The sequence below is a fragment of the Dermacentor albipictus genome, chromosome 6 (genome assembly GCF_038994185.2).
Source record: "Dermacentor albipictus isolate Rhodes 1998 colony chromosome 6, USDA_Dalb.pri_finalv2, whole genome shotgun sequence".
Classification (NCBI taxonomy): domain Eukaryota; kingdom Metazoa; phylum Arthropoda; class Arachnida; order Ixodida; family Ixodidae; genus Dermacentor; species Dermacentor albipictus.
Genome location: NC_091826.1, coordinates 29,754,615 through 29,778,719, shown reverse-complemented (window position 1 = coordinate 29,778,719; position 24,105 = coordinate 29,754,615). Strand labels below are relative to the sequence as shown.

At 46.0% G+C, this 24,105-nt stretch overlaps 1 protein-coding gene across 3 annotated transcripts in view; it reads left to right on the top strand.

The window, feature by feature from the left end:
- The window catches only part of mfr (misfire), a 394,040-nt gene extending 378,097 nt beyond the window's left edge, over positions 1-15,943 (top strand). For 2 of the 3 annotated variants that reach the window (XM_070540271.1, XM_070540272.1), the window contains exons 43-46: positions 1,114-1,352; positions 6,513-6,691; positions 7,423-7,523; positions 8,430-15,460. In XM_070540271.1, the coding sequence (XP_070396372.1) occupies positions 1,114-1,352; positions 6,513-6,691; positions 7,423-7,523; positions 8,430-8,610 (700 nt within the window). In that variant the 3' untranslated portion in view covers positions 8,611-15,460. The other variant, XM_070540270.1, reaches the window with a different exon arrangement.
- Positions 15,944-24,105: the final 8,162 nt, after the last annotated feature.

Sequence of the window (24,105 nt, the reverse complement as noted above, 5' to 3'; positions counted from 1 at the left end):
TCTTGATCGAGCCACAATCGCAAAGTCGTCGAACCATACTCTGAATATTGCACATATAATCCCCCTGACCATCTCGATCTGGATGTGTATGATAAGCAACTTCCATGACTGTACCTCGCAGCACTGCATGTGCGCGCTTTGAAACGCGGCACTTATGTTAGCGATCGTGTATCAACGCTCAGAAAACCACGGGACTTCAGACAAGCAGCGGCAAGGTGCTTGACATCGCGGAATTGTACCCGTGTTTACAATCTAATGAGAAGTTAGTGCTTCGGCATTCTTCCAGCAGCAAGTTCCCAGTGACACTTTAGCGCATTTTTTCTCCCGCCATTGGAACGTGCAGCTACATGAAAAAAAAAAAAAAGCATACGTAACAGCTAAGATTTCCAGCGCGCGAGAAGGTGTACACATCGCTCTCGCTTTTGGCACACTCAACATCGTCGTTGCCGCCGTTGCCGCCATCGTTTTCCGTATCGGCTGTCGGTTCGAACATGTACGGCGAAAATACAAGCTGTCCGAGACAGCGAGAACGTTCCATAATGCTTACAACTCAGCTATGCAGCCAGAACAGAACAGCGTGCTACGCTCTCAAACGGCGGCGCCGACCGGCGACTGCCGCCACTGACGTCACAGCGGCTCCGACCAATCACGGGCAACAGCGGCGTTCGCGCGATACCCTGAGGCGCTGGTGCGCGTTTTCATGAAAAAACAGCCGCTTGCGCTTGTTTCCGCCCTTTTTGAACGAGATATTCGTGTTCAGGGGACTCAAAACTGTAGAATGCCGCAGAGAACTCATTTTTTTCGAAAAGTGTTTCAGCTTCCCTTTAAGCTAAAAAGAAATCGCCACATAGGACGACAAATTTAAGTTTATATTTGATTTCTGAACCAAACTAAGTGACAACAGAAAGAGAGCCTGGTTACTGGTACAAGAACAAGAGAAATAATCACAAATAGATGGATGAGTAGTATGTGGTTGACCATGACGATAACGGCTTCCCGTGAGAGTGGGAAGCCGTCATATAAGCGAACAGGAACGGTAGGTTTCGAAGGTGGCGCGCGTTTGTGGCTTTAGAAGAGTGGTCCGGTAAGCCGGTATCCCCTGTGCCGTTCCAGGTGGCTGAAGGGCCAGGAGGACACTCAGTGCACCGACATACACTACCGGTCGCTGACGGGCGAAGGCAACTTCAACTGGCGCTTCGTCTTTCCCTTCGACTACCTGCCAGCCGAGGAGAAGATCGTCATCTCGCGGAAGGAGTCGCTGTTCTCGTGGGACGAGACCGAGTGCAAGATCCCGGCGCGACTCGAGCTCCAGGTCTGGGACGCCGACCACTTCTCAGCCGACGACTTCCTCGGTGAGGACGTGACCCTCTCCGTACAGGGCCGCCCATCACCGGCCAACGAGATTGTCGCCAGAAATTTTGTTTGTTGACAAAAAACTGCAGGTCCAATGGGGCCGAGGCAGGAGGGGTAAAAGCACGAAACAAGAACAAAATAAAATGCCTTTCCAAGTGTATGCTAATTGCCAATTGATGCATCAAATACAGCGAAATTGTGCAAGCGAGTTCTTAAACCCATCGGAAGCATAGAAATGGCCAGTTTTTTGGCTCACGACCTTGCTCGAACGCATCCGTGCTGCGTTTGAGCGCGCTCTGGTGTAATTCAAAGCTAAAGGCAGGATCCAACAACTCTCTGATGGCGGTAACTAACAGTGCACCCTACATAACAACCACAGCATGCGCTCAATTGTCTGATCGACTTTGGTCACGCGTGCCTTGCATTCATTTCGAGCGGTCCCCTCGAAAGATTGTTCTCGCGGTATCCCCGCAGCTGGTCGAATAGCAAACCAGGAAGCGCCGACGGAGCCCTGGACGCTGCGCCGGGGGTTTATCGCATCGACCGTCGTCACGTGACGCTGATTAGCACCGTCCGCCATTTGTAAATAAGAAATACGACGTCACCCCCACGTGCGACCCAGACGATGATCTATTCACAAACGTGCGGCTATCGTGACGCTGAAGCGGCCCAACAACATCGCCATCTGTGAATAAGAAAGCAGTCAATGGTCTCGGCAGAAGCTCGTGTTTTCGAAAGCGTCGGAAGAGCCTTTCTATTTTTATATCAGTAGGTTGTGTTGTTCGGGCATCCCCTTTGAAAGTGCAAACTTATGGGTTAGCTAACGCGGTTTACAAATTAACGTGAAAGTAAACAAAGTGCGCAGCAAGCTGCGTCAGCAACATGGAAACAACGGTTACTAAGGGTAGCGTGCGAGCGATATATAATCTCAGTTGCAACGGTTTCGCGTGAGTGCTCATTTTCGCGCATTCTTCTGTCGTTTACGATACCGCCAGGTGGCGTGAGCGAGGGCAATATTCTCGGCAGATATTAGACGGACGTTCGCTTACTGCACCACGTACGTATTAGGTTGTATAAGAAGTCAGTGGGATCGTCGCTTTCGGAGTTGTGCACAAATTATTGGCCTCTTATGTACTTATAAGAAAGCTGTATAAGTATATGACTGTTACGTAGTAATGCAGAAACCCCCGCATTCAAGGCACGCTTTGAAAAGGAAGTTTAGGGACAGGATGGGCTTAGTTGACGCCGGAGATGGATCACTTGAGGTCTCTGATCGTGGCCTTTCTGACTTAGTGGATTTGAAATGAGCTGATGATTATGATTCCGTTGCTGATTATTATTACGATAATAATTAAGATTGGGATTACCATAAAGAGAAGCTCAATTAAGCGGAAAGAATTGAAGCATTCGTAGTGATGGCAAAATAACAATTACACGAAGTAGGACTTGTAGTATTATTGACTGCATAAATGGCAGCAAACATTCGATAAGTAATTAAGTGACGCAGTGTCACGTGCGCACAAATAAACGTGAACAGATCTAACCCGATCACCCCGAGCACTCGCTGTCACCAATCTGGTGTGAAGAAGAGCACCGACCGCCGGGAGGGAACGCTTCGTGATTCCGCTCGCTTCACCGCACCTCTGAAACTCGGATCACGTGACTTCCGATACTAAGCGCGCGGGTAGAAAGCGCCGCATGCGGCCACCAGCTATCTCGGTCTGTTGCCTTTATAAGGCCAAGATATAGTCCGGTGTTCTCGGCGCGCCAGGCCGCGGCAGGCGAAGTCGGATACGCTGCGCTAGCGACGCCAGGGGTGCAAGAAATTTGCTTCCTCTAGAGTTCGGCGTGCGCGCGCAGCTCGAGGCTGGCGCCATCTGTGCGTCCGGGAGCGCGCTTCGCCGCGGCGAACAGCTGTTTACATGGCGCATGCGCGTCTTATATATACCCTCGCCGTTCGGGTAGCGCGCGCGCTTCTCGTTCCACGCGCTGTTTGTGCGCTAAAATGAAAACTTTTGCGGGATGACGTTAACTTGTCCTGACAGCCAGAAAAGAAAAAAACATAAGGTTTTACGTGCGAAACCCACTTTCTTTCTGACCTGGGGTTCTTTAACGTGTACCTAAATCTAAGCACACGGGTGTCTTTCGCATTTCGCCCCCATCGAAATGCGGCCGCCGTGCCTGACAGCCAGAACATCGCACTCATATTGCTAGTATTTCGGCTACGTCAAAAACGGATGCGGACCATACATGTACATGCGAAAGCTATTCGACAAGCGCCCTCAACTCGGCGACTACCACCAGCTAGTACAGGAGCTGCGAAATGCAGCTTACCTGTGGCGAGACCACACTGCTTTCGTATAGCTTCCCACGCGTTGTTCTTGCGCTCTGTGTCGCGGTAGTCCATGCGTTTCACATCGTATACACACGGAAGGTTGCAAATCGCTTCAAGCAGGCGTCCTCACTCGCGCTGTCATCCCGCACGGATGTTGAAAAAACCACAGCCGCACTGTCAGTACGCGCACCGCAGGCCGCCATTCTGCCTTCTGCTCGCTGCCGCTGCAGCGCGCAGTGCATTCTGGTCTAGCGGCAGCCGCGTGAAATAGAACACGCTCTATGTCCGCGCCGGCGGCGTTGTGCTCGCCAAGCGCGCCTGGGCACGCCGGCTACGCCGTGACGCCGGACTGTAGAGTGCGCGTTTTTCACCGACGTCGCTTAACCGCGACGCGCGTGGCCGCGCGCGCGCGTTACGCCGGACTATATCTTGCCCTATAGGCTTTTCACCCGCGCGTGGGTCGCGTTTGCGCTCAGCCGCGCGTACAGCCACAACCGTACGCATCCTCGGCGGGGAAAGAGAAAGGGACGCGCGCTCTCCTCCACTATAGTGCCTGATCACGTGACCGCCAACAATGGGTGCGCGGGAAGACGGCGCGCATCATGCCGCCATTATTTTCGCTTCACCTTCGTGCGTTTTGTCTCTCGCCCGCAGCACGCGGCGTGAGGGAGGCTTATTCTTCTCGCACGTGGACTTTATACGGAACATCGTGGTGAAGATGCCGGAGAAAATTAGCCTGGTGTGTCCGTATAAGTGCTACCGCGATGAAGTGTAAGTTTGACTCGCAGAGCCAACGGATGATTGAAATGTCCGCCCACGGTGTTTAGTACTGTTTCATGTGCATAAATATGTATTTCTCATTTCTTACATGGAAATTGCTAGCTGGGTATGCACGTGCCGCGTGTATGACTGTTATCAGTGAGGTAAAGACGGGTCGCTGTGGTAATTTAAACGATCAAATGTAGCTTTTCATGCTTAGAAGCCTAGCATGTGGAGGGCTGGTGTGGGTGGTTTTCAAGTTTCACTGCGAGAAATCGCGATTTGGGACATATGCACAATGTTACAAGATTTGAGCTATGGTACTGTGATGCGACGGAAGCTGGCTATGGTCACTATTCGCCACTGGTGATGAAATTATTCTCCCGTGGCCAGTGAGGAGGATCACAAAAGGGCTTTCTCGTTTATCGAGTAAGCATTCGAACCGTAAGTTCACAAACGCACGTTTTGAGCTGTATGAGCGCATCGTTGACGTAAGTTTTGCGGCAAAAACATGCATTTGTTTCGCTGGATTTGTATGTTGTGATGACAGTATTGGTACACGGTACCGTGACGTTTCTTTCCGTAGCCGCCGTGGTTGCTCAGTGGCTGTGGTGTTGGGCTGCTGAGCACAAGGTCGCGGGATCGAATCCCGGCCACGGCGGCCGCATTTAGATGAGGGCGAAATGCGAAAAAACCCGTGTATTTAGATTTAGGTGCACGTTAAAGAGCCGCAGGTGGTCAAAATTTCCGGAGTCCCCCATTACGGCGTGCCTCATAATCACTTAGTGGTTTTGGCACGTAAAACCCCATAATTCAATTCAACGTTTCTTTCTGTACGGTGAATGACATCTTCAAGGTCACAGTAGATAAAATGAGAAGTCTTAAGAGTCTTTGTTGGTTTGCGGAGGTTAGAAAATGGCTTAGCAATTAAGACGGTTCTTACTAGCATATCACGGCAACCCAATCTGTTGTGCGCCACTAACGCATAACTGTCGTTTTGCATCCACCTCTATCTCTTTGCACCTCCTCTATCCATCCACCTCTATCTCTTTGCATCCACCTCTATCTCGTTCATACGCATCCACCTCTAGATGTGGATGCGTATCAACGCATCCACCTCTATGAGTGGATGCGTTGTCGAATCATGATGTTCCGTAAAAAGTTCAAGTGAGATAGCACCATGGCCGTGCGCCATATTCTGTAGGTCGGAGTGAAAGTGTGTGAAGGTCAGCCTAACTGTACAAGAGAAGTTTTGAGGAACAAAAAAAAAGATTAAGAAAAAGAAACACAATACAGCCAGCATAAAAAAAAAAGAACTCGCTCTTTCGCCCGAAAGGCGAAGCACATATTGAGGGAGCACAAAGCTATGTATCGAATCGTCACGCAACTCAATGAAAGAACGAAATCCACAGAAGGTCCGCATATTATACCGCATAAAATAGAACTACGACATCTCCTCGTTTATTTCTGACCATATGGTGTAAATTCATGTCAAGGAACACCAAACCGTTATTGGAGATAACATTACCTATTATAATAAATAATTAAGTAGGATTGCGTTTCCTAAAAAAGCCACACCGTATCCAAAACGATACTATGGGCGTTGAGCTCACTTCCTCGAGCTTAAACCAGAGCTTGTACGTGTAAAATTGAGCGTATGAGAAACGATGCGTTAGGCTATGTAGGGTTACATTTTAAAATTGTGTTTCTACAGTTTCGGCATTACCAAACCTAATACAAGTACATAATCAAAGCCAAATGCACACGTAAACACAAAATCACACTCGAGGACCCTGCAAAGGACGAGGCAACTAGAACACCAGAAAATTCAAGAAACACACGCAGATAGGACAAAATCTAGAGAAAGCTAAATTTATCAGTCCGCGCTGTTCATCCACGTGTAAATCCACGCTCAGTCCAAGCTATAAATTTCTCAAATCCAGGCTATGTCTCGATCGCTTAGGAATGCTACTACAATATTCAGACCAGGTCTTCACGCGGCTGTGTTTCTCCAAGGTCCGAGACGCTTGCGCCCGTTTCGAGTGATGTTTGTTGCCCGACGCAGGCGCCATCACGCTCGACCTTAACCGGTTTCCGCGCGGCGCCAAGTCCTCCAAGCTCTGCAGCCTCAACATGCTCAAGGCCGAGGCCAACGTTCCCATAATCTCGCTCTTCAAGCAGCGGCGAGTCAAGGGGTGGTGGCCTTTCTTCGTCAAGAAGGAGAACGACGAGATGGTGCTCACGGTAAGTGAGGCGGGCAGGCCGCAGTTCTCCTCGCGTACTGACGTCGTTCTCGTTTTAAAGCGAAAGCTTTACTGACCGCGAACTTGCGATTTCGCCGTGGCGGTGCTCCGAGGAGGCACATGACGTCACAACGCGCGCCTCGCCGCGGATATTTCTCTCTCTCTCGCTCACTCCCTAGTCACTACTGCGCATGCGCCACTAGTAGCACCGAGCCACATCTGTCCACCGCTGCGCAGCGCCGCGCCTTGCAGCCGCCGCCGTTTGGTATGACGTCACCCCGCGTTCCTCTTCATTGCGCTCGCTTCCGCTCGCTTCGCCAGCTGCGTCACATGCCTGATAACATGTCGGAAGATTGAAAAGGAGAGCTCGCGTGTGCCGCAACCACAGTTGAGGCGGTAGTATGGACGGCGACAATTCTGATAAGCAGGAGGAGGCCTGGAATCGACATCGGAACGAGATGAAGAGGAAACGAATCGCCCAGGAAACAGACGAACAGCGCGCCGAACGACTTGCTAAACGCCGCAACATAGCTAGACGATTAGACATAGCTAGACAACCAGACTAACCTAGACTTGCAATCAAGGTTAACCAAGGCTAACCGTGCTATGCCTTAGCTTTTGCTGCGTATATCCTGGCATAGCCGTGCTAAGCCACTGCCAATTTTTTGCCACGCGCTTCGTCAATTTCGCTACTTTGAGGCTGGCGCGAAATTTCTTTCGCTTTTCGTGCAGGGAAAAGTGGAAGCTGAGCTGCACCTGCTCACGAAAGAGGAGGCCGAGAGAAACCCGGCGGGCCTCGGAAGAAACGAACCGGACCCGCTGGACAAGCCGAAGTAAGATTAATGGTTTACGTGAGTTTAAAAAATTAAGAGCGGTGTTCCCATGTGACAGTGTTCATATACCAGCGCTAAGGAAAGAACTAAAACAACACGTACAACAGAATAGGCCCATCCTGTCGTGTGTGTCTCTTTTTTATTTTTCGACTTCGTCCATAGAGATGTAATATGAACATGTTCAAGGTGAGCCAGCTCGCCTTAATCAAGGTGTTGTTAGTACTACTTGCTGTTGGGCTAGTCGGTGCATGTCTGATAATAATGAATTAAGTGCCGAAGAGCACGATCACCGAGAGGTGAGGTCTTGTCTGTATGTCCGCCCACCTCTGTGATCGTGTTTCTGGCGCTAAATTTATTATTACTAATGTATTGTTAACTATGCGACCCTTCGAGTTTTGTTCTTCATTTTACTATTTCCTAGTGTAATTTCTGTTTGTTAAGACAGTCAAATGTGGAAAAGCCGGCAAGGCAAGCTCCTAACATTTCCAGTATCGTGAAGTGAGGAAATGACTGAATAAACAATTTCGATGCATAGCGATATAGAAACAGAGAAACTGACAATCCACGAGAATAGGGTGTGCATGCAAGTGATGCAAACGGAGCCGCAAACTTCTATGCGGGAAAGAACAAAACTAGTAAAGAGGATAACGTCAGGCAGTCGCGGAAGCGGCTACTATGGGTGGCTCAAAATGCCTGCTAACACTTTCTCCCTCCTACTTTTACCCCCTACCTCCACGGACGCTTCACCCTTGTTGTCTGCTCCATATTTTTTTCCACTTCTGTGTTTTATAGTTAGCGGTTCTCGCGTAATTAAACAAAAAAAAAACAAAAAACAGATAGCGTTTTCCCAGCAGTTCTTGAAGCTTTCTTACTGAACGTACGCCTTCTTCACCAACACGTGCGCAGCCGACCCGACTCATCCTTCATATGGTTCCTGAACCCGCTGAAGTCTATCCGCTACATCGTGTGGCACCAGTACAAGTGGGTCATCATCAAAGCCATCATCGCCATCCTGCTCATCCTCCTGCTGGCCCTGTTCTTCTACTCCGTGCCCGGGTACACCGTCAAGCGCATGCTCGGGGCCTGAACATGGGACACGGCTCAACACACGCTCGTCCCAGCCTGCTTCCAGTTCAATCGACCCTCGAAGTGTACCGTAGACTTGCCCCTCGCATTCTCAAACGATCCTCCACACGACCACTTTACGTCGACTCCACGATGATCGTGAATTGCATCTAATGCTCTGTGCGCCGGGCAGGTATTTGGGAATGCACTAACCATTGAAACTTTTAAAAAAGAAAGAAACGAGGGAACCCAATCTATCCGCCGTATCCACGGCTGACTGGAGAAACACTGCTTGTTGGGGACTCCGCGAGCCGGGTTTGTAAAGGAACAAAACCGCCCGCCTTTGCAGACAGTCAATCTTGTACACGAGTACCTACCAGCACGTGGCTGCCTTGGCAGCCCCAACCCAGGGACCACGTGGGGCCTGCTTTGATCACCGTGCTACCCTTGCGCGCCCCCGAGATCCGGCGCCGTCTCTTCTAATACAATTATCAGGTGCTCTCTTGAGGCCTCCGTTCGCCGCTACTTTCTTTTTTATTTTAATTTTTGCATGCTACATGAACTCAAAGCACTTGGCAGCACAGTAAACGCAACTCTTCTTTCTTTTTCTGCAAAGAAAGAATCGCGAAAGAAAGAAGAAGCGTGCCCAATAGGAAGCGAGAGAGAGTCGTGCGCTGAGACCACACGCACGCACACACCCACAAACGCATTGCGAAGAGCCCCCGCCCCCCTGTATCGCGTCGCTGCTGAAAATTAAGGTGCTAGCTAACGCTAGCAGAAATAGGGCGCTCCTTTTCGGGCGCGGACGGGTGGCGAGGCCCAGTCAGGCACGTTCAGTGCCTTTTGTCGCGTCCCCCAAGGCATTTCTGTAAGGAATGTCTTGAATAAAGAAAGAAAGAAAGAAAGAAAGAAAGAAAGAAAGAAAGAAAGAAAGAAAGAAAGAAAGAAAGAAAGAAAGTGACATAAAAGGTGGTCAAGAAAGTTGATGTCAGCACCACCTCTGGAAAGAAGTGGTCACTGCGCTTCGTTGACACTCCACGGCAATTCTTGCGAAACATAGCGTTTTCTTCAATTGAGGGGCTGGGCACCGGGATGCTGTGCGAAATTCGGTGGACTGGGGGAAGAGCTGCGAATCAAGGAGGATCGTTTGAGAATGAGGGCGCTAACCACTTTAGTTTTCTTTTGCCCCGTTGAATCCCTTAGTTTTAAGGTGTACAAGGTTACTTAGGTGCGCTTCACGAGCGCGGACTTGTCGCGTGAGTGTTGGCGTCACGTGACTGCTTCGCTCTTTTGCGGTACCACAATTCCTGGCTTAGTTTCCACGCGCGGATTGTTCTAGCCGGCTGCAGTACACCGGGTGGAATTGAAATGTTCATAATGAATAGCGTAGCGCGGGCGAAATGTGGAGATAGACAAGGCAAGGTGAAGCGCCGACCCCGAACAAGATTTTATTGCAGTGCTGTGTGAATCCACAAACTACCACAGCTTGCGCACGCGCATTGGTCGAGCTGCCTAGAGACATGCAGAAAATCTAAACAAGAACGACAGAAAACGTGTGGCAAAATGAAGGCACGAAAGAGCCAACGCGCTCCATTGCTTATTTTTGTCATGTGTCATAAGATAGCTGGGCCCTGTCTTTATGTATATTTGTACCACACTGCAGCAAAGTGGTATCTGAATTCATCGCTTTGTCTTGTCAGGCCTATGCGTGTCTTTCTGTTTGCGCTATTCTGGATTTTCAACATGGCCATTCGTATGTTCCTAAACCTTCAGTACGCCTTTTACCCGTTGGCTTTAACATAACCTGCAGAGCTACATTGGCAGATGGTTTCGGAATACTGCATGCACTTGTGAAGCAGTCGGTAGTGCATAAGCAAGTTAAAAGATCGCGAGATATTAAGCGAAACTGGTTAGACTCAGCATGCTTACGACAGATTCACACTCAGGTACGATAAAAAAAACAAAGACAGACAACGATGCGTTACCGGTTTGCCGATTCCTAATGTAGTAGATAGCCCTCTTGCTTCCGCTATCAATAGTGCCCCCAAGTGATCAAGTTGCTCACTTGATCGAATGAACATTTTGAATTGAAAGGCTTCAATTACTTTTTTTTTTGTGCGTGTGATAGCTGATTTACAAATGCAAGTGCAGAGTGAAAAAAAAAACAACAACAAAGAAAACAGAAAAGGTCATTTTTTTTTCCTGTGCCTCGTACCTTATTTATTTGCTACCCGCTACTAGACTACCTACTCATGTTGCCGGATGCAATAAAAGAATTAGATCGAATTTCGACTGCGAAGGTGAAGAAGAAAACGAGAAACAATTTAAATAACATCGGTAATCTTGTATATTACCCTTTTAATCATCACCTACCGCTACGTTCATGCGCATAGACACCACAATTTCACTTTTAGGTTGTGTCAAATAATAGTCAGAATTCTAATTAATTTCCTATGCTTGAGCAAGAAGTGCGTGAAATATGATCCAGTTCTTCCCGCAAATATTTATTCATGTGTTTGCCAACCGGCGCGATAACATTCTTGTCAGTCAACTCATATTTTCCAATAGTCCATTGTTCTGCAAAGCGCAAGATTGTTCACTTATCCAAATACCAAATGAACGTTTTCTTAGCACAAAAGTTAATTCAATGTCCAGTAGATCTTTCCTCATAGCGCATAGCTTTCTTTTTTTTTTCAAGCAAACCAAATGAGTTTCACATTACTGGCAACGCACAAATAACAGCACAATCCTAAAACGAAGAGAACATGTTTTCTGCCATCTGTTACATATTATAAGAAGGTTATTTAGCTCAAATGTCGTTTTTGAGCAAGTATAATGTCATGAAACTCGTAGGAAAGCTTCAAATCTCTATACTGTGACCTCCGTTGAAGAAACAAACGGGCCGAAGATGCTCTTGTGACGTCGAAAGACGTTATTCGTCAAATTCCTATAATCACATAAGGGAACATTGCGAAACGCGTATTGTGTATAACGAGAAGCTGAGTGAATGCTAATGTATAAAATCTCCCAATTTAAAGGTAAGAGCGTCATGGAGGCGTTTCCTCATTTACTGTGTGGTTTATTATCTTAAGATGTTGCCAAATTTTGGACTCCGTGAAACTTATTCATCTCCTACTTATTTGCACTCCTGCACCTCTAGACGTCGTAACCACGCTTGGAGATCATTGCGCCGCATGAAACGCTCGTGATACCTAACGAGGACTACAGAAGTCGTAGGCGTCATCTCCTTTCTGCACTTCTTTTTTCCTGACACGTTTGTGAAGCTGCTATACCGTGGATCGCTCAGAATACCTGTCAATGATAGCTTTTTTTTATTTGATGCCGCCATTGAGTACGATCATGCCTACGAAGAAAGAATTAAACATTTCGGATGACTGAATAACAGGAAAGGAGGCTATCAGGCGCGTTGGGAAGATGTTTCGTGGATGCTGCAGGGATGTTGAAGAGATGTTGCAGGGATGTTGCAGTGCTGTAGCAGTGTTTTAGGGGTAATGTGGGAATGTTATAGGGGTGTTCCAGGGGCATTCTGAGATGTTAACTTGTCTGAGAAAAGGCAATAAAAAGAATTCCTAAAAACTACAATCACACAAAACGGTATGCCAGCGAGTTTGATTTAGCAAGGACACGAATACTAAGTTGCGCTGTGTAGTTCTAACAGGACGCACATGAAAAAAACACAATCACGCGCACAACGAAGAAAAGGAAAAAAAAGACATCAAGTACGCATGCATCTTTACAGTCAGTGCCACTTACTGGTTTTCGTTAGATTTATCTATGTAACTTCTTTTGGTAGTTGTGCTTAACAGAAAGAATACTGAGGCACATCTCAAGAAAGTTGTATCCATCCATCCATGTCAGATGTACAGCAAGCTTAAAGCCTCGATGATTTATCCCATCTACTCGATTGCGCGATGGTGCTTTCTTCGTATTTGTCCTGTTACAACTAGGAAGTGCAAACATAAGACCAACGATCAAGACCAAACTAATCCGATACGCAATTGTTTACGGAAAAGGCCTTCCTATAAGTGCTGTGAGTGTTACATGAATTTTTACATGAATTTTTCATAGGTATTCAAGGGTGTTGAACGATTGCGTCTGGCGTCCTTCACGGTGATGTTTCGGGGTCACTGTAACACCAGACAAGCTACACCTGTGAAACGGCATCGGAAAAGCCTCAGCGTCGCTAAGCGGCGAGCACATGTTATTGAGCGTATCGAGCTTAAGTGTCTCATATATGAAGGTTGCCAAGAAGGCGTCTTGACTACTCGTTGCCGGGCTAGTTGGTTGTTACTCGTTATGGACGCCGAACTCTCTATTATTACTCTGCATTGTTTCCCATCCTACCTATTGCTCCATAAGAAGATGCCTTCAACATAAGTCAAAGCTTACAAGTTTGTAGATGTGAATGCACGCAGATGGAGCAGGAAGCCACACGTTTAGGAGTGAATGCTAGAAAGGAAAGAGAGGAGTGTGACTGCTTCACTTTTCTAGTTCCTTTTTCTCCTTCTTTACCAGCTGTTCTTCTCAGTGGTAGCGTTGGTGCCTTTAGGTTCACATAGTCACAGGCACTCAGTTTCTCTGGAATGCTAGACGAGGATTTTAATAACAAGGTTGTGGCGTGAAAACGTACCTAGGCTTTTTTTAAAAGCAAATATAATGGAGCTGGATATATTTACGCTTGACGAAAGTGACCAACAGAGTAAGCGGCAGCTTAGCTTCTGAGCTTAAGCGTCAGTAAGAAACCAAGACGCGAGGTTGTTAGCCGTATGACGATGTGTTCAAGTAAACGTATCGCAGACACGTACAAGGCCGGTCAGTAGACCTTCCCCTAGTGTAGTTTTGCTTTGCGGTCGCATTGCAGGCGCACTTGACAGAAGTGTCAAGCATGACAGACAAACACGAAACCTTCTCCGAAAGCAACAATGTTGCGTCGACATACGCATAGGGTTAAAGAAGTGACTTCTGCGAATTGCTTCGTGAGACGCTTTCCATAAAGTAGCAGGATGCGTATTGCGGTGCTACTTGATAATTAAATCAAGCTTGAGTTGTTAGAAAAAGAGTGATTATACCATAGTCGTAGAAAATCGCGTATAACTCGCTGTTCCTTGACAGAGTTTTGACGTGGCCCACGACCAAATATGAGCCTACTGACAGAAACGCACCGTGGTGGTGACATTTGTATTCCGAAAGTAGCTGACGTGCGCATGACTATAGCATCAACTGTATGAAGGATGCGCCAATAAACATCGAAGGCGCAAAACACCAACTGAAGAAAGGAAAGTGTCTGTACAGCTTACGCGATAAAATATTTCGCATGCAGTGTATGTCGAGGTCAATAAGTCGGAGAGCGTGTTTCTCTTTTGCCCAAGCCACTATATACCCTACAGATGTAAAGGCACGACCAATGGTAGTAAATGGTATCGCGAGTTATTAGATGTAGTGTACCAACTCGCGTAAATGACACAGTATTTTTCATTCGCAAAGGAATATTTTGAATCGCGTGTAATGGTTTTTGCGCACACGGACAAGGTGAGGCTCTTTGATGCAGTTGTTGCTATGTAACCTTGTATAGATATCTGTACGTATGACTTATGTGCCCCTCTAATAAACTCTCGCACTAAACCCACAGTGATAAAGTGTTTGCCATGGATCCCTACGTAAGGTAGATTAATCTCCGCTGAAACCTGTGTTATTATTTCATACTCTTGAGTGAAGTTATAAAGTGACAAAGTAGTGCTGCCCTATGTACTTCCACATATGCTAAGTTTGGCGCTCTTTGACCTGGCCCTTTCGCCATAACGCCCCATACATCATCATATGCTGATATGTCTTTATTAATTCAACGAAATCTACAAACGCTGTTATGAGTTAGTACGCGTTTCCTTTATTTAGCATTGCAATATATTTTCTTTAGAAAAGTAAACGTATGGTGCGTGAATCGTTGAGCTAGTTTGCAACCATGAAAATTTCTAGTACTTGATTCTGCAGATTCAAACTTTTGTGTTAGCCGCAACCTTCAATTATCTTTTCTTTTCTTGCAACACTCAGTGAGACACAACCAAGTAGAAAAATATGGTAACGTTCATTACATTGAAAAGTATTGAATGGCCCAACCATAGTGCGTTGAAAAGGAGGCAGCCTTCCAGGGCCCTAGAAACACGAGACTAAGTTTCACTCTTTGCGAAGCAGGGCATCAAAACGTCAAGTTGTTTAGAGCATTCACACATTTGTCATATTATAAACGTGTCTTACGTAAACAAGCATTCCCTTCAAGTTTTTATATTTCTGCGCACATTTGAAAAAATAATTTTGGGGAAAAGAAAAGCAGTTAGACAAAAAGTAAAACAAGATGCGTCAGCATTCCTCACGATGTCCTTGTGATTAGCGTTTATGCTGTTCGTTCTTTATACCGAATTTACAATGTTGTAAGCGTTAAAGTCGACGCTTACTAAATTTGTTATTTTTATGAAAAGTGGCACCTCACTGCTGGATGTTAACTGCTTATTTTCCTCGTATCATTAGACGAAGCCATTTCCCCCCAAGGGCATGTATAAGGAGCAGATACTTCCAGCTTACTCTTTTATTGTGTTCTGAAGCAAACTAACTCGACTATTTCTTTTGGTCATGTACTATAAGCCGTCTACCGTGGAACGCGTCTTGTTGATATATAGAGATCACAAGATTACGGAATTTAACTAGTTGTTATGGAATTCTTGCTGAATGCCACAACGGTTCACATTTAAATATATTAGTGATGGCGCTATATTTGTTTAATTTTTTTTTCTGCTCTCTGTGATTGTTACTTCTTGTGTGATTCTCTGCGTCCGTGTTCTTTCTCGCTATTGTTCTTATTCCAGTTGCTCTTCGACACAGTGATGCATGTTTCGGAAGACTACCCGGTCACCGAACTCTGTCACGTGACCTTGAATGGTGTGAATATGTATATAGCACTGCACCAAAATGCCATCAGCCAAATAAATCTCTATTTTCTTCTTCTTTCGGGATGGTAGCACACGGACCTTAGCATAGAACGAAAGGTGCTCGGCTGTTTAGCAATATGTACATCATTCTCGTGTTTCTTATGTACAGCCAACACCTGATGACATCATTGGTCTTGTATCGTATTTTGTTCCTTACTTGCCCGTTGGCGTTTTTTTGTTCGCTGCCATTTTCTCCGTGCGTTTCTATCCCCGTCAGGAAGTTCTGTAATCGCCTCATTGTATCTTTGTAAAATGTTGGCATATATGCAAAAATATTGCTCTACTATCTCTTTTTGCTTACAACCATTCAGACATTTATTGTCAAACCGTTCGAGAGAGGATTCTCTTTTATGAGTGCAATGATTCTATGAAAACAGTTGAAGCGATTTGTGATGCATCTTGGGTGCAGTTTTCCCGTACTGCGCCTAAGAATTTGCTGCGTTAAAGAAATAAACTTGTTTTTGTTATTTCTCCCAAACAGTTTTGTGCCTACTGTTGTTGTTCTTTTGGTCGCGACACTCTATGCTGGCCTCTGGAATAGTATGAATGCAAAATCTTCCCCTGCAATGAAATGTTTCAGTGGGAGTTAGGTAAGTACAACTTCCAAATTGGGCTTATAGAAAAGGGAAGTGGTCAGCATTATACACCATCACACTCTATTGTATTTTTTTTTCAGGAAAAATGAAAACAAGAAAGTGAGGGAGGGAATAGGTCGGTGGAATAGCTTTCGAGTAGACCTTTTTGTAATTAAGAGGTGTGTCCCAAAAAGCACAGGAGTGACTACGAGGAGGAATTATGTTGAGTAGAGAAGTATAAACAAACTTTTATACCACACGGCTGATCAGGGCACGAGAGTGACGAGGAACATTCTGCGCTGTGTTCAGTGATTTTCTTACTGTTCCTGTATAAGTTGTGTTTCGGCTCTCCTATATACACCGACAGCGAAACGATGAAATTGTCTTGCGTGATGGACCACGGCTGCCCCCTCCACTGAAGAAGAAGAAGAAGAAACTTTAGTAAAGAATAGTCCGGCAGTTCTTGATGTGGTGGCCTCAGGTGACGGCCACCACTAAAATAAAAAAATAACAGACAACTCGGCACAAGCTGTTTACGATGAAAAAAAAAACAAGTATAAACGCGAACGAGCGCCATTCAAATCACGTTTACAGAGGATTTTGTAGTCAATAGGACGCAAAAGAAAACTTTTTTGAAAAGTGGAAGATTTTCGGAGCTACTAAGCACCAGGATGAACACAAGTGAATGCGTAACCGAGAGCATTCTTACTTCCGTACCACGAAACTTGGCTCTGCAGGAGGGGTGCTGGTGACGTCCCGACGAAATGAGTCCCGGATCTGAAAATCGTTGAATGAAGGGACAGCAGAAAATAAAATAAAGTTATGCGGATTGCTAATTACTGCTGGCTGGGCACTAATTAGCTGACCCATTCACGCACAAAGAAATTGACGTTAGGCCTCCATGTTGGCTGCCGATAAAATTAGTCATCTCCGTGCTTGCGGTATGAAAGTGGCGCGAAAGGAGCGAGTATCACGAGAAACGACACGAAAAAAACGCTATAGCGTTGGCCTCGCTTGTCTCCGTCTCTTTCACTTCCACTTATTACCTTAGTGGCACTCATATGGGGGCATTACATAAGGTGTGGTTACAGGTATAAGTAATCGCATATGCTAAAAAAATCGCACTTGCACTGTCTTTGTCTTGCTTTCGTCCTCACAGCGAATCTCTATATGGCTAGTGCTCCGCGTATTTCTCGTGTACGTCAACAAAAACTATCATCATCAATGGCTCATACCCCACAAGCCCTCATACCCCCGTGAGCAAGCAAAAAATGCAGTGGCTCAAAGCACCGTAAGGCAGGGGCTGCAAGCACTCAGCAAAGTGAAGCGAACAGTGCTTACATTCATTCGAATCACGCATACAACATAGATAACAGCATGTCGAAAACTGTCTTCATCAATGGCTCATTGCCCCGAAAGCCATGACTCATATCGCCGGAAGCAATGGCTCATACCCCCATAAGTAAGCAAAAAATGCAATGGCTCATAGCCCCATAAGGTTTATGGCTACAAAATGTATGTGTATTTGTCCTCTCGACTCGGAAGATGACAATGTCAGCGTCTGTGGGGATGGATGTCTGTGCCGCACAAACGAAAGACTGAATTGTGATATCCACTGCGCATATATTTCCAGGCAGACCCAAGTGTGATATAGAGAAGTTCATGAGCACGCACATTACATGGGATAGCTGTGATGTGGGCATTTCAAAAGCGAAATCTCAAAACCACGATGGTTAGATTTCAATGTGGAAATTGCAAAACCAGACAAGAAACGCATCACTCAGTTTTTGCTACAAAAGTTTGGTTTGAAGTATCACACCAATCCAAGTCGCTCAACTAGTCAACAACGCTAGTGCATAGATTTAACTTTGAGCAAAATTCTGTCTAAAGTGGTAACTGAACCAATCAATGCTTATCACAGTAATCACAGAGCTATGGTCACTGCCATCACCAAATGATGAAAATAAATACATTTACCCTTGTCTAAACCTGTGTGATGTGTTACGTACAGCTTGGCTGGTCAACGACCTCCACAGAATGGAATATCCCATAAATTTTTTTTCGGTTTTATTGGGATTCTTCTTTATTGCTCCACTAGAGACCACAGGTGTGCCTAACATGCTATTCGAAAAACTTGTGTAACTTCCTTTATTTTAAATTTCTTTAGTCTTTCTCTGTGAGTTCGCGAGGCCAGTACTAACTGGATGTAGAACAGTCAGTGCATTCAACGGCCGGCATATCTAAATCAAGCGTTCTTTACGTGATGGCTAGCCCACCTTTCTCGCAAGCTAAAAATACCGGAAACTAGCTGACAGCGTAACTATGTGCAAGCAGCTCATAAAAGCCTAGCTGACATATGAGCTTCTCGTTTCTGCTAGAGATCTTTTTTTGCAGCAAGAATTCGTGTAGTACTCCAAACAAAACTTCTTTAGAGATGTTTTTTTTAAGTTCAACGACGCTTTCTTGTGACGCCATTAGGTCGCCCGTAGAGAGCCTCTAAAGTCGCAGGTTTGTTAAAGACTTTTCAGCGTAGAAAGTATCACACGCTTCTATATAAGAACCTCTAAAGAAAGGAACGTTATGAACGTGGGCTAGCTAGTCAAGCATCGTTAAACACGTCCGCAAGAAAAAGCGTACAGAAAACCACACCGAAGCATATTCAGGCGCTTTGGTTCCTATGTGTGCCCCATTGTGATTTTTGCGTTGAAATTAACCACACAAATTCAAATCTATAAAAAACAAGTAGCTTTGCAGTGCATTTCTAGACGATTTATGGGCTGTGTAAATTCGTTTGTATAGGTGAGAGCAACTACATGACCAATTAAAGGAGGAACACTCCTATCTCTGCGTCAAAACAAAATATCCCGCCGTTTCTTTCTGGGGTAAACACGCATACCGCGTGCCTGCGTGGCAGATTAATTGGCTTGCCAAGACGCCTTGGTGCTAGCAGGTGAGGCAGAGGGCACCGCGCGGGCATGCCTGTAAAAAAAAAAATCAAAGAAGACAAATAAAGGCATGGGGGATGAGGTGGGGGTGGTTCAAAGAGAAACGCGAGACGAATGAAATGGAGGATCCCCTCCTTACCCCACCAATCAAAGTTTCTGTCTCGGTGCGATCGTGATAGGAAATGCCCGCCGATATAGAAGCACGAACCACACAAACGGGAGAAGCATAAAAAAAAGAAAAAGAAAACGCAAGTCGTCGGCAAACGCAAAGATGTCGAGACAGACACGGCCCAAGCCATTCCACTCCTGTCGCCGTCCTCCCTGTGTGGTCCAGTATGCCTAAGACGCGTGTCGTCTCCCTCGCCTCCGCCAAATTACGAGCGACAGCTAGGCCTTGCTGCGGGGCTTCTCTCGTTCCCATGGCAACCAGCATGCCCGCGTGAACGCGCTTGATCGCTCCGCGGTCTCGCCGTACGCGGACCCACGATGTGGTGTGATCGGCCCAGGGTTTTCCTTCTCTTTTTTTTCTTTTTTTTTTCTTTTGAGCTCCAGTGAAGGCAACGCTGTCCGTATTCGCGCGCACGCTGCTTTTACCATTAGTCATTTACTGTTAGTGATTAATCGGGCACGCACGGTTCGGCATGGCCAGCATTCACCGAGGTTAAAATGGTATGAAGAAAAAGGGGCTTCAAGGCCAGCTGCCCCACTGGAGAGCTGTGTGCGTTGGCCATTATTAAATGATATTACCACAGACTTGTTAGTTGTGTATCCACTGAAGCTTCTCTAGATTTGTGGAAAGTTTCGCTCAATTTGCTTGATTTGCTTGATGTTTGCTTGATGTATCAGCAGTCGCCAGCGTGGCCACCACCTGCGAACATGGAAAGAGTACGGTATAATCACGGTGACATCTTCTTGCCGAAACAGCGTTGCAACTCCCGCCATTTTCTTGCGCAACCACTTTGCTGACTGATTCGGTATATCAGCCAGAACGTTGTGAGGTGCATCACAGGGCAAAAAAAAAAAATAATAAATTCACAATTGCAGTTAAAATGATAGGTTATGAAGTGCCGCTAGAGGGCTCTCAAAATGTTCTGAGCAAGGAAAGCATGCACTGTAATTTGTAAGTCAGTTGCACTTTACTGAAATTTCGTCAGCCCAGTGGAAAAATGCAGCGTCTGTTTCCCATTTTCGGTAAAAACTGTTTCTCACCGACATATGTAATTACTTGTAAGGCATACTTATATACTGACAGTTTTGTTAGCACGGGCCCTTCGACAGTTTGTAAGCAAATTTATTCTTAATGTGCACGTGAGTACTAGAATAAGCAGCATATTATATTGTTCATTAACAATGTTTGTCCTTTCTTGAGCAATGCCGAAGCCATTGTGTGTATAACCTTCTTTCCGGCTCATCAATAAGCGCAACGTTGGCCACATGTTCAATTAGAGTGTTATCAAAAGCGTGCATTCGTACAAGTAAAATAAAAAGAAATGATGACTGTTACTTGAGTCACCGGTATAGCATGGTCTGCTTGTGGGATTATGTTACGGCATACGGAATAAAACTTGGTGCTGGGCTAGTTGGTGATGCATTCCTTAAAACTTTCAAAGGAATGCGGAATGTTCAAGTCGTCATGTCTATTTGCTCTAAAATGCCTGAGAATGGAGTAGGTGGCTTGAGTGACGCATGGACGTTAAAACAAAAGCGGCGCGAAGAAATCGGTAGCTAACCATATGTCCAGTTCTGTTGAACATTCCCTGCACGACGTCTATGATGAAACGCCGCGTGAGACAACGTACGTCGTAACTCGTCAAATTCATCTTATTGTGACCCAAAAAAGAGCCTCTCTATGTGTCTCTCTCGCAAGTGTCCGAAGAGGACGCAACTCATGGCTAATAGTGAAAGATTGCAACACGTACGTCTCGGCGGCCCTGTTACCTCTCCAACAGTTAGTTCCCATCATCTACAAGCAACCTGTCAGCGCCCAAGTTAGGTATCTGAATTCCCGTACCCACCAAAAGAAGCATGTTGAATGCCAGGAAACGCGTCCCACGTGACCCGTTTGATGGCGAGAAGAAACGGACTTGGAAATGATGCCACCGGACCAACGGCGAAATGCACTATCGTTAATTTATCGCGACACACGCGGAGTAACAAGCTGGAAGGGGGGGTGGGGAGCGGTCATCGCGGCGCGGGAGGCGGAAATTGAGCCGTTCCCGCGCGTATCCCGAAGTGCACCACGTCTGGAGAGGGAGAAAGCGCAATAAAACCACTCACCGTGGTAAAGAAAAACGAAATAGGGAAAAAGTACCCTCGAGACGCCACGAAAGGGGAGAGGGAAGCGAAGCGGGGAAGGGTCAGCCAAGATGAGGACGAAAGGGGAAAGTGGGGATGGGGAAAGGGGGAAGAGGTCCACGGTTACGACTGTGACACGTACCCTCCCGCCTGACTCCAGAATGAAGTGGTCGTCCGGCAAGCTCGTTTCGTGATGCTCGCGTTGTTTGCATGAAACATAACGAACGTAAAGTAGCAAACATAGCCTTTCTAGTCTTTCTGTCTGAGTTTTTTGTGTCTTTATTCGGCAAGACTATAGGGGACGTCGCAGTGTCAAAGGATATCTGCCGCTGTGAGAATTTGGAAGACGGACAGGTTCCTTGTTTCGTTTTCTTCTGAATTCTTTTCTTGTTCTTTGTCTGGTCGTTTCGGTTGTGTTGTTTGTGCCGATACTGTGGGCCGACCCTACACCGTTGTTTGTGCCACGTTCAGGGACATGTTCTAGCTTTCTGTCGGGACAGCAGCTCAAAAGAAAAGCCGAGATTTTTTGGAAGATGTGAGCACCCGGACATCTGGAAAGAGGCATCGAAACCGTTCCTATTCATGCGGTGAACAGGTACGTTATCCTCTTCTGTCGCCAGATGCACGTTAGGTTTGCTTATATATAAGAATACCTACCCACCTGTGAACTGTACCAGTGTCTATCGATATGAGCTGCTCAGTGATGAAACTGCATGGTGCTAGATAGCATGTTTAGCTGGAACGACGACGCATTGCCCTCAAAGAAAATATGCTGTTTCCTGCCACTTCGTCCGCGGGCCTCGTCATGAACGTGTTTCGATATTGAGAATCCCCACAAGTGTTCATATGCCAACTCTGTCACCAGCAAGCTGTGTACGAAAGACAAAGTGGGCCTTCTCTCTTCACTCCCTGTACTACAGTAAGTTGAAGGTAAGCAAATAAGGTTCATATTAACACAACAGGTTGGTGCAAAGAGAAATATGTTGGCGCAGATTTGATACTGCTTTGCTTACACATGTCGACTTTGGTTTAGGCCTAATTAGGGCCGTGGCTGTGGGGGTTACAGAAAATCAAAGCACATTGAAAGACCAAGGTGTGCTTTTTTATTTATATAGCTTAGCGAAATTTCATAACACTTTCAGCCTTACTACTCGCGTCTAACATAAATCTGATGAATACAAGAACTGTAGACATTCCAGCTGATATATATAAAGAATTACTCGAGACTGTTCAGCTGCTAGGCAGGAGGTGGGGGCGAAATGCAAGAACGCCCATGTTCCGTCCGTGGGGGGAACGTTAAAGATCACCTGGTGGTGAAAATAATTCCAGAGTCCGCCACTACGGCGTGCCTTGTAATGAAATCCTGGTTTCGGCACGTAAAAGCCTAGAATACCTATTCGAGAATGACGCGAGATACAAATATTGCCTTATGAACTGGTCAAGTGCGGTAATAGATAAAAACGATTCAGATATTCTTTTGCTTGCAAGAGTCATTACAGAAGCTGTGCTTATGCATTTGGCCACGAGAGAGCTTTAGGCACTTCGACAGTGAAAGCAACAAGGGCTGAATCGACCAAGCTTTTTTGTTCATAAGGGCCATTTGACGATTCACAATGGTTGATGGTCAACTGTACTCACTAGCAGTTCTAGCATAACAATGTCTTTTGTGAATGCGGTCGTGTGAATGTTTTGCACTCAGGGTTGTTCACATGGCGTCAGTTCCTAGTGCAGTTTTTTCTCTCTAGGAATTTAGCCTCGCGTGTTTCTTGAAGCCTGTCAGATGAAATAGGGAACATCATGCTTCTGATTAGTTCAAAAAGGCACGTAACCATGAACAGTCACCGCTCAATCTGTCATCGCACATTGAGACTCTCACATGAATACTGACGTTTCATGTCAACAGAATTTTTTTTTTCGGAAAGCAATTTAGATGTGCATACTTAGATCGCGAAACGGGCCGGGAGAGGTTGGATTTCAAGGATTGCGTAGAACGCGGGATCCAGAAGGGACATTGGTGCAGTGAGGCTTATCACTTAAACAAGCTGTGCATTGTTCATTGCATTCCGCTTTCCTTGTGTTATTTTAGGCATTTTTAATTTTCTAGTTGAATTTTGCTTTTATGGACGAATGGATGGGTCCTAATACCTCTATAGTACTATGGTCTTTGTCTTAACAAGACGGAGGTGCGTTCTGTAAATGAAGTGATGGTAGGCAAGTGGTACTGTTGTCTGTTATTAATCCATGACGACATGTTCTACTTACAAGCTAATAAATAACACGTGCGTCAGCGTCGTTTAAGGTCGAGTAGTTTCGTTTAAAATCTTTCTTACTTGTCGCTAACCGTGTATTCTGTCTGGACATAAACTTAACCCCGCGGGCTAATAAATTCACTATGCGACATACCAGCGCTTGCAAACTCTTAAGTTATCAGTAATATCTACAACTACTGGTTCACTTTATTGCTTCATATATAGTAAACAGTTTACGAAACACAAAAGTTTTCATAGGCGATGAACATAACGGCACCTCCTCTCCTGACACCTACTTCTCACAGTCACTGGGAAACACACACACAGCTACTGGGAAACGAAATATGTCTTTCAGTTTCATACAAGTTGTCGAGCATGCCCGATGTCCTTACCGTAAAGTCTCGTGTGACGTTCTTAACTAGAAACCAGCCACGTGTTCAAATCACGTATTC